The following is a 17825-nucleotide window of genomic DNA, read 5'->3' on the forward strand; positions in this document are numbered from 1 at the left end:
TACCTTTGCTTCCTTTTGTTCCATGGAAGGAAAAAAATAGGAGCTTTGACAATTTTTGAAAGCAAAGTAAAATGTCTATTGTAGCGGATTATGAAAGGTTCCATATGTCAAAAGGTCAAGATGTTAACATTTGATAAACAGCAGATTTCTAGCTCTAATTTGTTATAAAGGCATATCAAGACAGGAAAGATTTAAAGAACTTTGAAAGCATTCTAGCCATTCACTAGAGTAAAATTAGAGTAAATTGTGAAGGATTGTGAAGATTTACTGGAAAAAAGTGAAGATACATTTACATAATACTTAACAGATTTTTAGACCATGTATTTCATTATGTTTTAACAAGAATCACTTAAGATAGGACTTTTTATAATTCATACTTGAGAAAACAAAGGTTAGGTTAAGTCACACACTTCCCAAAGTCACATTGTTAGTAAATCACACTCGATATTGAAGACAGGACTTTAAAGTAATCTTTCTAGAAGCTTTTTCCCAGAGACTTTTCCCCTCATTTTAAAAAGTACATCTCAGAAAAAAAGTTTATGTTGTACTTATTCAGTTTTAAGGATCATTGTTTTTAAGCAGGTTGAAATCATTTAAATCCTTTTTTTTCTTATTCATGCTTCTAAGTCTTTTGGCCTCTTTTTGAGAAATACTGTTTGTACCAGGTGGTAATACCCCATAAACCATACATTGCAGTAGCACCCCCCATCCCTTACCCGCAGGGAATACATCCAAGGCCCCAGCTGATGCCTGAAACTGCAGATAGTACTGAACCCTATGTATACTTTTTCCTATATAAAGTTTAATTTATAAATTAGGCACAATAAGACATTAACAATAAAATAGAACTGTCAGATACTGTGATGTTAGTTAGGTGAATATGGTTTCTCTCAAAATGTATTATACCGTTCTCCCCCTTCCTTCTTGTAATGATGGGAGATGACAGAATGCCAACGTGACGAGAGGAAGTGAGGTGGATGACACAGGCATTGCGATGTAGGTCAGGCTACTACTGACCTCTGATAGTGTGTCAGGAGATCATCTGCTTCCTGACCATGGTTGACCGCAGGTAACTAAGCCCTCAGAAACGGAGACCATGGATAAGGGGAGACTACTGCGTTATGAGTTTTAATGACCCTTTGAATGGTGATGGTCGTGTATTTGCCGATAAAAAGTTATGTTTGCAGTTGGGTAAAAAATCTGGATTTCTTGGCTCCAGCTCAGAGACCAATCCAGTATTGGGAGAATTCACTGTTTAACAAGCCTCCTGGGTGGTCAGATTACAGATGTTAAAAGCCTAAATACGGAGAGTGTTTGTCCAGGATCACAAAACCCTTAATGGTGCTTTGGAATGTGTATTTTATGCCATAATATGTAAGTTTCAATTTGATAAGTCCCACTATTCTAAAATAAAGAAGCCATACAATTCATCCTCAATTTTAGATGGGTATGCATCTTATTTTTTCCTTTTAGTTCTGCTTTATTTCTAGAATAATTTTCATATCCATGCAAAGTGCTAGCCTAACAGGAGCTTTTCAGTTTAATCTTGCTCTACTCCCAATTCACACCTTCCTTCCCTAGAAGGTTTTATATGGCTCCTGGTGGGAAGCTGGTGTTAAAAACAGGCATGCAATAGTGGATGTCTATTTAAACTGAGATATTTTTATAACTGGTGTGGAAATGAACCATCATAAACATGTCTCTGAATCTTTTACAATGGGCGGTTTCCAACTGTGGGAAAGCTACCTGTGGACTGATTTCTGCCTGGGGCTGGGGCCACCTCTGTATTGAAGCATCCCATAAGACTTCTATGAAGAGATAAATTTAAAAAATAGACATGCTACTATTTTTCTCCTCCAATCCAAAAGTAGCCACTTACGAGGGTAACTTAAATCTTTACAGTAATTTCTAACAAACGCTTAAGCCCCAAAATATTCACTTTAGGTTCTCCTTAAATAAAAGCACTCATGTTGTTTAAAATCAAAACAATTTATGGCCACTGTCACCTAAAATGAAGAGGAAGGGTTCTGAAGTCTTCAAAGATTAAAGCTTAACCAGTACACCCCCCGGTAATCCACTTATCATGTGGTATACTCTCCCCTGTATTTGGTCAACCTCTTCATTCCAAAGTAAAATCATATCCATTAGCGCTTTCCCATCTCCAGTGAACAGTGTGTTCATTTTTCTATAAACAATCCAATCTGACTGCATCATCCATGTTGCTTTTTTTTCAGTTTTGCAAACGTTAAGTTTTTAAAAGGGAAGCACAGAGGACCTCGTTGTTCATTGTGGTACCTTCCAGTCACCTAAGTTAACCTAATGATAGGACATTTTTTTGTTCATATATAGTAAACTATAGTTTGTCAGTGTCTGAGGCAAAATCATCACACAGAAGTCACTACTGGTAAATTCAGTATCTCCTGGTGTAGATCAGGTTAAGTTAACTAAGCCAGAATATCACCTTATCACTAACTGAAGAAAGCCATAGCTACTCAAAGGTATGACATATGTGTTCACGTTAAAACTAAGACAAGATGATTAAAACTAAGTTAAAACTAAGAAATGGATCAGTGGGAAATAAGTAGTATTGCACCAATGCAAGACAAAATATACTTTATTGTGACAGCAAATGCACATAGTGCTGCAGGTAAGGCATGCTACCAGGGTTCTGCATATAATCAAAGGCCAGTATGGAAATGAATGGGAATGAAAGCTGTTTCTTTCTTAAAGCTTCAAGATTTATTCCATGGTGAAGGAAAGATCATTTGTGTCCATTTATCTCAAATGCAATATTATACACCTACTTAATCAGAGACCTATGCCTCTAACCAAGGCAAAGAAGAGAAACTTAATCTTAACTGTACTCAGAAGTCACTTCTAATATCAATGACAGAAAGATTTTGCTAGTTGGGGCAAACATCCTTTCTAGACAAAGACCTAGAGATTGAGCACTCAAACATCCATTCATACACTTAAATAATTAGCCAATTTTAATGTCATTTATTCCACCAGAAACAAATACTAGAATAGCTAGAAGTAGTTTGGATAAAGAAACATTTATATTTTAATACTTCATAATGTTGTAAGTTTGGGGCTAAAATAACACCCTGAGTCAAATTTGATCCCTGAAGGGACCAAGTACAGTTTTAATTTCAATAGCTGAACTTCTGAGGGAAGATCTGAGAAAATAATGCTAATGACACATCTAGTCCTCTGATGAAACTATTAGGTTCTACAGACTTGTCGAAATGAACACAAAACAGGATAAGGCTGAAAACGCACTGCAAAGCATTATTTTTAGATAGGCTCCTTCATCTTCCCCCTTCTTTTAAAACAGATGCAGATGAAATGCCTTCTGCATGAACGCACACTGACATTCTGTTCAACTCTTTTCTAAACGCAGTACTATGGATTTAAACGGTATGCTTTAATTTACACAGAGTAATCTCTTCTACACAGTCAATTTAGCTCGAGAGAGGAAAAGAAACACTACGATGAGAATTACTGATCAAATACTCCGCTCTTCTTTTAGAAGGTTGTTTTTAAAAGCAACACAGGACCAAAAACATCCAACTATTACTTTATTTATATTACTATGCTTAAGTTACATGGAAAAGACAACCAAGCAGTTCTGCCCCATTTCAGGAAAAGTTTCCAATCAACACCAATTATGTGGTGACAAATAACTAGGAATGGTGACATCTTTGGGTCAAGACTGACGAGGAAGGATGGGCTCTGGTGCTACGGTTCATCTCCAACAAGAATATGGCACAGCGGCCAGCACAAGCCATACTAACACTGAACCTTTAGCGCTGGTCACAAATTCGGATCTCTTCCCTGAAGCTAGCAAATCAAGTGAAATAACTGGGTTTAAAAAACATTTTTTTTAAATGAAGCCCAAATAAGTTTAAAAACCATGCTCTTGACACGTTTTCCTTTCAAAATTTACATAAAACACACTTTTTCACTCTAACAGCCCAGATTTTTTTCCCTCACATAGCCCATCATGTAGCTGCAGATAGACTATTCTGCCTGAAGATGTAAACATAGGAAAAAAAAAAAAAACGGCATCTGCATAATATTCTCTCTACACACTGCTGCTGGATGGAAAATTGAAAATTAAAAAAAAAAGAAAGAAAGAAAAGAAAGGTTCCATCTTAGATTCTCACAACCTCTTGTTCCGCAGTTCATGAATCCGACCCTGATGCTAAGGTGACAGTGTATGTAAGTAGATTTTTGTTTTCAGTGAAGGAGACCTGGGAAAAGATGGAGTTATCTCTTTTTCTTCAAGAGTTATCAGATGGTACGTGCTCCTCGAAGCCCTCGCTCTCTCGTACTAGGGCGCGTTCCAGGATCACACGGCCTTCCTTATAGCGCTGGCTGTCTTCAGTGGCAAACTCATAGATCCAGCCCAGTTTGCTATTGCAGTTCTTGCAGCTCACATCTCGAACCATGTGGCGGCCGGTGAGCATGACCCGGTCCTGAACTTCACTGTACTGCAGGTTAACTACCTGAGAAACATGGGAACACAAAATCGCCGAGCCCTGTGAGTTATCTGCCAAGGAAGTACATGTTAATTTGGTTGGTGCAACAAGAGCGACTTCAGAAAAGCAAACAGCAGTTGTTACTTTAGTCAAACCTACAACACCCTTCCCAAGAGCTGTATTCAGAAGCTGCTGGCAACGGCAAGTATCTGGAAATTGCCATCTTGCATTACCATACCATGCACTAGTCCAAGCCGCACTATTTACATATCCTGTAATTACATTTCTGTTGCAGTGAGTCCTCCCCTTGGAGCCATAAAAGTTGGTTTGGGTCCAACTGTTCTCATTCACCACTCAATGAGGAGTTCAAATAAGGCTACCAATGAAAGAGAACCTAGTATACAACAGGTATTCCACAACAACAACAAAAGAAGTTTGCCAAATTTGTTTCTGGAAATACATTTTATATATAAACCGACTGGGACACACTAGGCCTACTACACTGTGATACAGTTTTCAAATGGTTCAAATAATCTGTGAAGAATTTCCAATGATTCTGAACATCCAACAATCCCCTATGCTTTACTGTAAAGGGCCAGAGAGTAAATATTTCTGGCTTTGAGGGCTGTATGATCTTTGTTTTAACTACTCAGCTCTGCTACTGTAGCACAGAAGCAGCCATAGGCAATACATAAATGAACGAACATGCTGTGCTTTATTAAACTTCATTTACTACAACAGGGAGCTGGCCTGCCACAGTATCCCAAACTCCTGCTCCATACCTAAGGAAGGATCGAGAGATATACACTATCAATTGTTTGAGAGAAAAGCTTATTTCTAAATGGAACAGAGGGGTGACTATGGGGTAAGTTTAGCTGACCTTTTAAGAGCAGTACCCTGGGCGAGTTCTGTCCCTTAGCCCAAAAGATTTGGAAATTCAACTCTGCTAGTACACATTAGACTCCAGGAGGCAGAATCACACCAACCAATCTTAAAGCAAGCCAGAAATTAGAGAAGCAGGCAGACTCGTCATTAATTTGTAAATCAAGAAACACTCTTCCTGTTGGCATGCAACAAACCACAACATAATCAGGATGATCGATGAGCATAAATTAGGGCAAGGGAAGTTGGTTAGATCATCTTTATTCACTTGCACTGTCAAACTATGAAAGCTTAACGCAGCTATCTCCCTATAAAGATAAATCAGTGACATGGGTATAGGGTACTTCTGCCCTTTCTTCCATAGTCTGTGAAGTCACTACTAAATTCTTCCACTGAATGTTTCATAAAGCAATGGAGACTGCCCTTCTTATTGTAACACAGTCTTCAAACTTCCACAGTAAAAAATCACATTCTAGTAATGCCTTCCTGAGGCCCCAAAGACAAGGCAGGGGCACTCTTTTCTGCATGCAGATAATAGCTCTCATTCGGATTCTTTCTGGTATCTCCAAACTCTGAGGGATATTCTGGTACTGCTGTCAAATATATCCACTGAACTCACTTAGGAAATAAACTGGTTTTCCCACCAACCTTGTTAAAAAGAAATGCTCTGCCAGTGGCGCCTGTGAAGCGAGTGGAGATGAGTTCTGAGCGGTTGGTCAGGATTGTATCGCAGTTTGCACAAGAAAACAGACGGGTACCACCGATATGATCAAGGAAAATTCTGCCCATTTTTATAGTTGAAGTTCTAAAAACCTAGGAGCAAATGGAAAAGAACAAGAAAGCATTAGGATTTAAAAAAATTGTTGGTATCTACTTGGTGGGGGTCATAGAGAACCATATATACATATGATCTCTGCTTTGTAGTACTCAGTATGGGAAGTATTTGACTCTGGTTCATGCACTGAACAAATAAACAGGCATACCAAGCTAAGAAGTGTTTAGAAGCAGTGAGCCAAGGAAGCAAACGTGTTTAGGCAAAGCCAGAACAATATCACTTCTCTTTTGGTTGGTATGACAAACACAGGAACAAAGTGGAATATCAGAAACTCAATAATGAGAAGCATAGGCAGAGATGTGAGAAAAAAGGCTTAGCATAGCGTAAGTGTTAAGTGTACATTCTGAGCATATGTAATTTGAGGAAAGACTTGTGGGCCATGTGTGGGTGATCGCAAGAATAGAAAAAGGGTCAGTCAGAAACTGAGAAGAGGGTAGTCTCGGTTAAAAGCACGGGGTAGCTCTGGTCATCGCACGGGGTAGCTCTGGTCATCAGGCACATCTGCAACCATGTAGGGCGATGGCATTAACATCAGTAAGATGGTCTGTGCAGCACTGTACTCGGTGCTTTTATTTCAAAATTGTCCCAACAACTCTGAGGTTATCACCCCCATTTCATAAATTATCCAAGGTTATTAACTGATCAAAGGTCACACAGCTTTCAAGAACAGAAAATCACAACTGGAATGCAGTTCACCCACCCTAAAGCCAGAATTCTTCCATTACCCTGGTGTAAAGCTAGGAAAACAGGCACAGAAAAGGGAAAGATACTTCTATTTAAGAAACCATACTGATTCAATAAATCACAGATGTGCTGAAACACTGAAACAAGCAGCTTTGAAACTAGATTCTGAAACAAGAATCATCACACTTAAGTATTTCAAAAGTTAGAGTTAGTATGTGCAACTCCTTGAATTCACAGCTATTAATCCCCTTAAACAGTATTTTTTAAAGATGTAGATATAGGCAAGAAGAGTACATTACAGCTCTCATTAAAAAAAGAATTTATTCCTGGTATAGTTTTCAGCTCCTGTTTTTTAAATATTCATACCACATATCTTTAAAATGGCATGCAGAGCTGACAGAGCTGCCACTAGGAAAACAAGTCCTAAAATCTATGTTTGTAATAAGAATCCACTGTCGGTTTAAATTTGGGAAAATTTCATTACAAATTAAAAAGAAAATTCCATCATTCCTTCTTACATCTGTGAACTTCCTTAGTTATTTGGCAGTCCTAATGTCTTTTATCAAAAAAGTCATTATCAGAAAGATTATGACTTCCATTAAACATTTTGATATGGAAGTTTAATAAGAATGAAAAACGGTAAATACAATTAAAATTTCCGTCTAGTGAAAGGAAAAGCACTGCACATTAACAAACATGTCAATGAATAAGCCCTGGGTGAAAACAACAAGATTTAAGAAATGATATTTAGCTTTTTGATTACATTTCTGCAAAATGACAACAAAAGTTAAGAGTTACTATTGTTTCACAGCCTTTAAAAGGATAGCACTTCTTTTTTCAGACGCTTAAATACACAGTGTTTATTACATAAAGGTCAGAGGTTGCAAATTTTAGGCCTGCAGGCTGAACTCACTTGGTGGCACAGAGATACAACAGTGAACAAAACAAATGACCCTTCCCTTATGAAATACATGTGGACATGTTTAATTTGGGCCACAGTTTTTTATTAATAAAAAACACCTGGGCCACCATTAAACATGAGAGATTTCATTAAAGAGCTTGTTTTGTTGTTGTTGTTGTTGTTGTTTTTTAAACAATGGGGTATCTGGCCCAAGGGGCACATGTTCTCCTGTAACAAAAATGACTAGAGGTGAGTGGTAGCTGTGACTCCCAAGCTCACTGGGTCTGCTCAGTCACCACTTTGCATCACATCATTATTTCCCCTGCAAGACACCTGGGTTTATGACTCTTCTTATAACCACAGCGTACAACAACTTGTGAGCAGGGGATGTGGGTCCTGTTTCTTACTGCTGATCAACTACAGACAGTAATCAACAGCACGGTTTTACAGTCTTACCTCTTTTAAGACACAGTCTTCAGATTCTGTAGTTCTCTGAAAACCAGTATTGTGCAGTGATTTAACCTCCTTCTTGGGCTTCTGGGACTCATTATTTTAAAGCCAATTTCCCTTCAAACTTTTAAATATAATATTCATATTGTAACTTCTTTCAACCATAATGCAGTACTAACTAGATGTTTCTGAATTGGCCATGGCAGACACAAGACTGCTGTGGAAAACATACTGGACTTCAAAATGAACTCTCCCTGCACCCTCTGCCTACATCATTCTATCTTTGACTCAAAATTACCATATAGCTGTGACCATTTGCTACTGGATACAGGCAAGCTCTTTATTCTAAATGGGGTAGAGAGATTTAACATGTTTTTTCTTCCTTGCTTCAAATTCGGTCTATTTTTTACTTTTACCCAAGTATTTTTACTGGATTCAATTATATGATTCATTACCAAGACCAAAAATATCTGTGCAAAATCACTATTCCTAGTTGTGACTTCCATTTATAGAGTACTATATATGGATATAAACCTGTAAAAGTAGTTCTTGTTTGCCAAAGAAGATAGGCTATAATGCCATGGAATATAGCAAAAGCAAGCAAAACATCCCTTTCTGTCAAAGGTCTGGTCTTTAGGAAGAAGAAAAAACCTCTTCAGGGTCATTAGGTTCTAGGCGTTAAGCCGTAGTTTTACAGGGCTAGACACTCAACCCACTGACTCACACTATCCAAACTCTCTAGAGGCTGGTACCAATCAGAATGCCAGTTTATATTTAGGGAGAAAGGTCATTATAAAGCTACGACGCAGCGCCGAAATTAGGCTCCTCTGCATCCGGAGGATATACTGAACTCTGCCTTAGACCTAGCAATTACTTAGTGTCTACACTGTACTGGACACTACTTCACATACCACATTTAATCTTGACAGTTTCATTGTCACCCTACTTTTGCAGAGGAAGAATCAAAGGCTATGTGACTTCCTGACACTGGCCAAGCTGGGGCCTAAATGAAACCTTGCTCTAGTTGTTCTTTCCCCCCTCCTCATTCTCTAGTGACCACAGGGCTGCCAGATTCGTGGTCTTCCTCCCTCAGATTTATCATGTACCCTTCCTGCCTCTGTGCTAGTCCCTCCTGTATTTCCTTTCTTGGATGGTAGCCAGTTTGAAAGACACACTCTCCTAAACTGGCAATCTCTCACAGAAATTGCAAAACCAGCAAGACTTCCTAAATCACTTTTGGAGGTCTTTCCTCCTTCCCCATCAATATCTTAATTCAAATTCTCATCCCTTCTAGATAAACCTCTTGTGGCCAGGGGGTGTATATTATTAAATGCAACACACATTCGCAGGTCTCCTACATTTGTGCTAGATTTGATCGCACTGCAAAAAAGATCAAAGGCATGTGCTTTAGCTTTTCTTTTCTTTTTTTTAAGAGAGGAAGAAAGAGAGAGAGAGGAAAGGGGCAGAGGGCGAGAGAGAATCCGAAGCAAGCTCCATGCCTAGCATGCAAATGACTTGGGGCTTGATCTCACCACCCTGAGATTACACCTGAGCCCAAACCGACAGCCATCCAGGTGCCCCACCATCTCTTTCTAAGAGCTCATACAGACCACTCCTCTCCAAACTTGGAAACTTTTTTTCTGACAGAATAGAATATAGCTAATTCTTTTAACAAAAAAGTCCCCAGATTTTTAAAGGAATAATTTACATACCATAAAATTTAGCCACTCTAAGTATACAACTGAATGATTTTTAGATTTATAAGGCTGTGCCACCACTTTGTGACACCACAATCCAGCATTAGAATATTTCTATTACCTCCCCCAAATTCCCACAAAGCCCTCTGCAGGCACAGGCAACCAGTGATCTATTTTCTATTTTTCTGTTTTTATATCCAAAGTATTTCCAAGATATGCTAAGTCCTTTGCTTAGACTTAGAAGAGTTCCAAATCTCTTCAGCCACATATTTTAAAAACACCTTAAAATTGAGCTGCTTTTACAGATGACTAATGTTCTCTGTGTTGACTCTAGGGGCACCTTACTGTGTCTCTAAGTAATAAAATACATGCTTTGGTATCTGTAAATGCTGAAGTTCAAATTTATAACCAAAGCTAGGGCCAAACTCATCATAGCTAAAGCTTTTAGATGCTTTCTTCCTTTTTAACACCTCAAGCAAAAAACAGTAATAATCTTAATTTTAATAAGTACTATTTCCCAGATAATTTTATAAATAAGGCCTCTTTGGTACTAGCTTTTCTTACTTCCAGGTTATTAAAATCCTTCAAAGCTTGAAATAAGTACCAAACATGATTGTATACTAGGAGCCTATTATCAGTTTATCTGAAATTAATGGAAACTGAAGGGCCAAGTTGAAAATATAAGTGACATTCATAGATGATCTAAAGATCACATTTTAGTAATTGTTTCAATTTCCTTCCCCTTCAATAGTACATTTAGCTACCTAGAATTTTCCATTTCTATTTTAATAGGAGACCTTGGTGAAGCAATCACATTTTGAACCTCCACCTTTTTACAGAATTTTTAAAAAAATTTACAGGATTTACAGAATCTGTAAGAGAAAAAAAGATTTTTTGCCTTGAAAATCCATGAAATACAATATCTCCAGGAATGTATTACAGTTGACCCCTGAACAATGTGGAGGGTGGTGGTTAGGGATGTCAATCACCCTCCACCATGCACAGTGGATAATCTGCATATAACCACTGACTCCCCCAAAACTTAACAGGCTATTGTTGACCCAAAGCCTGACAACATAAACATAGGCGTCAAATAACACCTTTTGTATGCATTATATATGTATTCTTACAATAAAGCCAGAACAGAAAACATTAAGAAAACTGAAAAAATACATCTACAGTACTATATTTATCAAAAAAATCCACATGTAAGCTGACTCATGCAGTTCAAACCTGTGTCCAAAATCAACTATTTCAAAAATTAGACAATATGAACTATATAATTTCCTAGTTTGAGTCCAAGTCAATAAAACAACTTTCTAAAAATGGCTATTTTTTTTTTAAAGATTTTTTTTTTTTTTTAAAGATTTTCTCTATTAATTTGACAGAGATAGAGACAGCCAGCGAGAGAGGGAACACAAGCAGGCGGAGAGGGAGAGGAAGAAGCAGGCTCATAGCGGAGGAGCCTGATGTGGGGCTCGATCCCATAACGCCGGGACCACGCCCTGAGCCGAAGGCAGACGCTCAACCGCTGTGCCACCCAGGCGCCCCTTAAAGATTTTTTATTCCTTTATTCAACAGAGATAGAGACAGCCAGCGAGAGAAGGAACACAAGCAGGGGGAGTGGGAGAGGAAGAAGCAGGCTCACAGTGGAGGAGCCCGATGTGGGGCTCGATCCCGCAACGCCGGGATCACGCCCTGAGCCGAAGGCAGGCGCTTTAACCGCCATGCCACCCAGGCGCCCCTAAAAATGGCTATTTTTAGTTGAGATTTAAGGGTTTTTAAAAAGCAGTTTTAGGGGCGCCTGGGTGGCACAGCGGTTAAGCGTCTGCCTTCGGCTCAGGGCGTGATCCCGGCGTTANAAAACGGCTATTTTTAGTTGAGATTTAAGGGTTTTTAAAAAGCAGTTTTAGGGGCGCCTGGGTGGCACAGCGGTTAAGCGTCTGCCTTCGGCTCAGGGCGTGATCCCGGCGTTATGGGATCGAGCCCCACATCAGGCTCCTCCGCTATGAGCCTGCTNGAGCCTGCTTCTTCCTCTCCCACTCCCCCTGCTTGTGTTCCCTCTCTCGCTGGCTGTCTCTATCTCTGTCAAATAAATAAATAAAATCTTAAAAAAAAATAAAAAATAAAAAGCAGTTTTAGGTTTACAGCAAAAAATAAGATTTTTCTCTTTAAGAAATCCACGAAGGGCAGGTTTTTGTTTGGATATGAGTTTTTGGTTCGTTTGGGTAAATACCAAGGAGTAAAATGCTGAACCATACGCTATGCTTACTTTTGCAAGAAACCACTACATCTTCCAAAGTGGCTGTACCATTTTACATTCCCACCAGTGAGGAATGAAAGTTCCTGTTGCTCTATACATCCTCTTCAGCATTTGGTGCTGTCAGCGTTCAGCACTTTGGCCATTCCAATGGGTGTGTGTGTGTAGTGGCACCTCATTGTTTTAATTTGCATTTCCCTAATGGCATGTGATATGGAGCATCTTTTCATATGCTACTTGACATTTTTAAAATCAGGTTTTCTTTTTGTTGAGTTTTTAAGAGTTCTTTGCATATACTGAATAAGACCGTTATCCGATGTCTTTGCGAATCTTTTTCTCCCAGCCTGTGGCTTATCTTCTCACTCTCTTGACATCTTTTGCACTTTTTAATTTTAATGAAGTCCAGCTTATAAATTATTTTTCATGGATCACGTCTTTGGTGTTGTATTTAGAAAATCACTGCCATACACAACGCCATCTAGATTTTCTTTGTTATCTTCTAGTTTTATAATTTTGCATTTTATATGTAGGTCTGTGACTGATTTTGAGATAATTTTTGTGAATGAAGTGTAACTTTTTTTTTTTGCATGTGGAGGTCCAGTTGTTTTAGCCCTGGTTCACTGAAATTATCTTTGCTCCGCTGTATTGCCTTTGCACCTGTCAAGTATCAGCGGATGATATTTATGTGGATCTGTTTCTGGGCTCTCTATTCTGTTCCGTTTATCTATTTGTCTATTCTTGGGTCAGTACCATACATCTTGATTACTGTACCTTTATATTAAGTCTTAAAGTCAGGTAATGTCAGTCTTCTATCATTCTCCTTCAATATCGTATTGGCTATTCTTTTGCCTCTCTATAGAAACTTTAGAATCAGTTTGTTGATATTCACAAAGTAACTTGTTGGGATTCTGACTGGTATTGCACTGAATCCAAAGTTGGGAAGAACTGATATCTTGACAACACTGAGTCTTCCTGTCCATGAACATGTAGTCTCTCCATTTATTTCATTCATCAGTTTTTTATTTTTCCTCATATAGATCTTACAACATTTTGTTAGATTTATACCTAAGTACTTCATTTTTTGGGATGCTAAATGCTATTGTTTTTCATTTCAAATTCTACTTGTTCACAGCCCATATATATATGCGCATACACACACATATCATACACACACACACACACACACACAGAGATAGACATAAAATCATTGACAAATACAGTATCTTGTTCTTTGTCTGGCTCATTGCTATATACTTTCCTTAAAAGCAGGGGTTAACCAACTAAGGCCTGTGGATAAAATTCAGCTCACCACCTGTTTTTGTATGGCCCACAAGTTAAGAATGGTTTTTGTGCTTTTAAATGGTAGGAAAAAGACAACAAAAGATTATTTTGTGACACATGAGAACTACATGAAATTCAAATTTCAGTGTCCATAAATAAAGCTTTATTGGGACACAGCCACACCCATTTGTTTATACTGGATGACTCTCTCATTGCCATAGCAGAGTCTGAATAGTTGTGGCTGAAACCTCATGGCTTGTAAAATTCACAATATTCACTGTCTGGCCCCTGACAAAGTATGCTGACCCCTGTTAAAAAACACTTTCAGAAGGCAAAAAGGGCTTTTCATTTAGAAAACAGTCTTTCTCAGTAAAAAAATAAATTTAGTTGGCACTCAGATTTAAGGATAACAGGAGTATTGGACAGGATCAATTTAATCCTGCTCCCCTTTTCTTCACAGATTTTCTTAGCTAAAATCTTTAATTTTCTATAATCAGATCAGCTCTAAAAAGGTTACAAAAATAAATACTATATACCACCTAGCTGCTGCCTCCTTCTCTCCCCATCCCCAGGATTTAAACAATGCGGGCCAGATATTTGATTGACAGCCTGGGTTCAAATCTCAGCTCTGCCCCTTAAAAGCTGTGTAAACTTTGGATAAGGTACCCTCTGCTTCTTCATCTGTAAAATGGAGATACCAGTATCCATCTCTGAGTTGTGAGAATTCAATGCAGATAATGCATTATGAGAATAGTACCTAGCACACCACAAGTGTTAAAAGATAAATGCAGTAAAACTAGATTTCCTTCATCCACAATCCCCACCCTAACTTCCCTGTCCTATTAAAGAGGAAGAAAGCAGGCGCCTGGGTGGCTCAGTCGGTTAAGTGTCTGCCTTCAGCTCAGGGCATGATCCCAGGGCCCTGGGATGGAGTCCCTCATTGGGCTCCCTGCTCTGCGGGGAGCCTGCTTTTCTCTCTCCTCCCCGATCCCACTTGCATGCACGCTAGCGCTCTCTCTCTCAGATAAAATTCTTAAAAAAAAAAAAAAAAGGAGGAAGAAAGCAAAAAAGAATATGAAACAAACAATTAACGGGCTTCACCTCCTGTTAATTACTGCAAAGCTAAGCGAAGAGGTGAGAGAAATTACAAGCAGAAAGTGAGAAACCTTTTGAAGCATCTCCAATTCTCATTGTCACAGTTCCAGCCCTCCCTGTAATTAATAATCCAGTTGGGATCCAACCCTGGCAGGTAGATTTGGCCAAAGAAAGCATCACACTGCCCAGCCCTAAAAATACCAGAGAGAATGTAGGTACTGATTTGCATCTCTAAAGATGCACTGATGAGAAAAACACCCCGTTCACTGACTCTTCCTCTGTAAAGCCATTATTTCCTCAGCGCATTTCCATGGACCACAGAACAGACAATACTGGGACTCTACCTACTGCTGGACAAGTGAGAGGGTTTTTTCCAATGCCAGGAGGTGGTTGGCAAATGCAACCCACAAAGACTCTCTCCAGCAGGGAACTGAATGTGCAGAGAGGCCTAGTGAAGAAAGGGTTCAAGAAATCTGCCCTTCCAGGAGACTGTGTTTTGTGATGGTTCTGGTAAAATGAAAACATGCTAAAACATGTTTGTTTATCTGTTTTTCAGTCTCTCCTCTCTCCAAGACAAAAGAAGGAACAAAACCTAAAGACTTTTAATAGTGTTGGGTTGATTACTATAATTAACATTTAATGCTATTGTTCTCTCATCAACTATTTTCATACTGACTTGTGACTAAATTCTACTGAAAACCTACAAAGGAGAAAATAAATTGAGTTCAATTCATAAAACCAATTTACCAATTTTTGTACAAAATATTTACCAAGCCAAGGTTTCAGTGACAAAAGAAAGCTCTTTTTCCTCTTGTTTATTCTCTTGCAATACCCAACCGGTTTGCTTTGCTGTGTCAAATGATGTTCTGGTTGTGGAATCAGGTCTTCAATGGGCAATAACCTATATTTTTGTTTTTGTCCTTCAAAGAATGCCTTTGTTATTGTCTACTGTTTTTCTAGGTTTACTACATTTCTATAATACTTATTATTTAGTCATCACTAGAAAGTAAAAGAGTAGTCATGTACCTCAGTGAGTCAGCTAAACAATCTTTGTTGGTAATCTCCCCAGAACACCCCATTGGCAAGACAAATTTGAGATCTCTCATTTGTTGTGATGCAATACCATGAGTCAAAAAAGCCTTGCTGGGTGGGAGTATAAATTAACTGTCCCTGATTCAGGTGTCAAGTAGCAAATTCATGTCATAGCTAAGGTTCAGTTCCCACATTACCCAGGTATTAGGACACAGGATTACCAGAGAGACAGATCTATATAGCCATTTAGGCTCTATAAACATTAAATGATGTTTGGGGCACAAATGTACTTAGGACCATCTTCACATCTTATGAATATATTTAGGACTACATTAGGACTGTGTTGGAGGGTAGTATTTAATTTAATATCTTCTTTTCAGATGTAATTTTGGCTTTTCTCCCTTCCCTTTTGTTTCTAAACCTTTTTCTCTCTCCTACCACTTAAGAAGAGCAAGGCAAGTAAGTAGGGAAAAGTCCATGATGATCCAATCATATATTATTTTTAGAAGCCACATGTCTGTTACTAACCTTTTTAGAAAAGTTGTTTTCTAAAAATCCAATTTCGTTCCTCTGTGTAGAATTAAATAATTTACTTGACCACATTTTATCATCTCCCTCTCCTATAGATAAGATGGTTGCTAGAGATAAACTTAAAAAAAGAAAGTCAACCAGTGGTCCTACAGTGGGCCCTGGGATGAAAGAGGGTATGATAGTTAGACATCAGTCTTTTCCAAGGAGATAGATTCTACCCGGTGTTCCAGTACATACCCAGAAAGATAATGGGGTAAGTGGAAAAACACACTGTGTGCCAAATTCCACAAGCTCCACCTTCTCACTATTTGTAAATGCTCCAGGCCTGTTTTTCCTTCTTGGCCTGTCTGTCCAAAAGCCACCCAAAGACTCCCATTTTCTAGGTCTAAGCAATACCAATCCACTTGAGAATGCTATCCACTTCACTCTTACCCATTTTTTCCCCCACTGCCCCATTTTTAAACTCCTGTGACACTCATTTCATAGTTTACTAATACTTAAGTTTGTACTGTTACTCAATTTCACTTGTCTATGACTTATTACTAAGCTATAGGCTTCTAGAGAAAAGTTCTTGGTACTTCCTTATCTAACACAGTACAAATAATGCAATGAAGTTTTAGGAAAAGAGTCCACCAAGACACTTCACATCTGGCAGAGATATTTACCCCGGGAACACTTCGTGTATTTTGGTTCGTCTGTGTTGGAACGCTGCTGCAACACTGTATACACGGCCACGCAAGTGAGCTAATATCCTATTACCCCCAGTGACTTCACCAGCAAGTCTAGTTTTCCAAAAACACAAGGTTAGCTAGCCTGAGGTTACTTCAGGTTTTCCATCTGTCAAGGAGACCTGGAATAAAAATCCTCAGATTACCGACAGGGATCTGTAAACAGAAAAAGTTTAAAAATAAATGAGCTGTACACCTTCCCAGGCTCTCCCTTGAAGGGGTGATTAATACAGGTGTCAGGATGAAACAGATCTTTTCGCAGCAGTTCCGCTTTCCAGCGCCCGCTGTTCATAATACTCATTGTCCTACCTAGCTACCTCGAAGGAGGGTAGAATAAAGGGGCTCCGAGAGCACGCCCACCCTCCCAGCCGCGGGGCGAGGCCAGGCGCGACCCGCAGCCGTCCAGACCCCGCCAGCAGCCCGCGGCCCCAGCTGGCCCCAGCTGATTGCGGGCACGTGACGCCGCGGGCCAATCGGGAGGGGCCGGGCCGAGCTCGGCGCGGCCTCCCCCCGCACCACAAACACCGGCTGGAAACAGCTGAGCGGGCGGCGGCGCGGGGTCCTGGCCTGGCAGCCGCGGCCCGCGTACGCCGGACGGCCGTCCCACAGTCTCATCCCCCCCTCCGCCAGGCCAGGAGGGCCCCAAGCTCGGTTCTGGGGCCAGCCTGGGAGCTGCCGGGCAGAGTGGCCGACATTCACCCGGCCGGGCAGACACAAAGCCAACGCAGCCCCCTGCCCATAGCTAGTACCAGGCGTCGGGGACGGTGGCCTTATTAAAAGAGGGGCCACGCCGCGGCGTAATCACGGCCCCGCAGCTCGAAGCCGAGTTCGGACTTCACTCCGGGGCCGGGGGCCGGGGTCGCGGCGAGGCTGCCGAGGAGCAGGCCTCCGGACGACTGCGGTGGCGCGGAACCCCAGCGCGCCCCCGACACTGCGGCGGGGACGCGGCCCGTGGGGGCGGGGCA

The 17825-nt window shown here is 40.1% G+C and overlaps 1 protein-coding gene across 1 annotated transcript; it reads right to left on the minus strand.

Moving 5' to 3' along the window:
- Positions 1–2596: 2596 nt before the first annotated feature.
- YPEL5 (yippee like 5) lies at positions 2597–17011 on the minus strand. Its single transcript, XM_011235408.3, has 3 exons — positions 16798–17011; positions 6015–6179; positions 2597–4511 (listed from the first exon to the last, which is right to left on the minus strand). Exons 2-3 carry the CDS (start codon positions 6153–6155, stop codon positions 4287–4289), a joined length of 366 nt encoding a protein of 121 aa, XP_011233710.1. The 5' UTR covers positions 6156–6179; positions 16798–17011; the 3' UTR covers positions 2597–4286.
- Positions 17012–17825: the final 814 nt, after the last annotated feature.

The sequence above is a fragment of the Ailuropoda melanoleuca genome, chromosome 4 (assembly GCF_002007445.2).
Source record: "Ailuropoda melanoleuca isolate Jingjing chromosome 4, ASM200744v2, whole genome shotgun sequence".
In the NCBI taxonomy this organism is placed as follows: domain Eukaryota; kingdom Metazoa; phylum Chordata; class Mammalia; order Carnivora; family Ursidae; genus Ailuropoda; species Ailuropoda melanoleuca.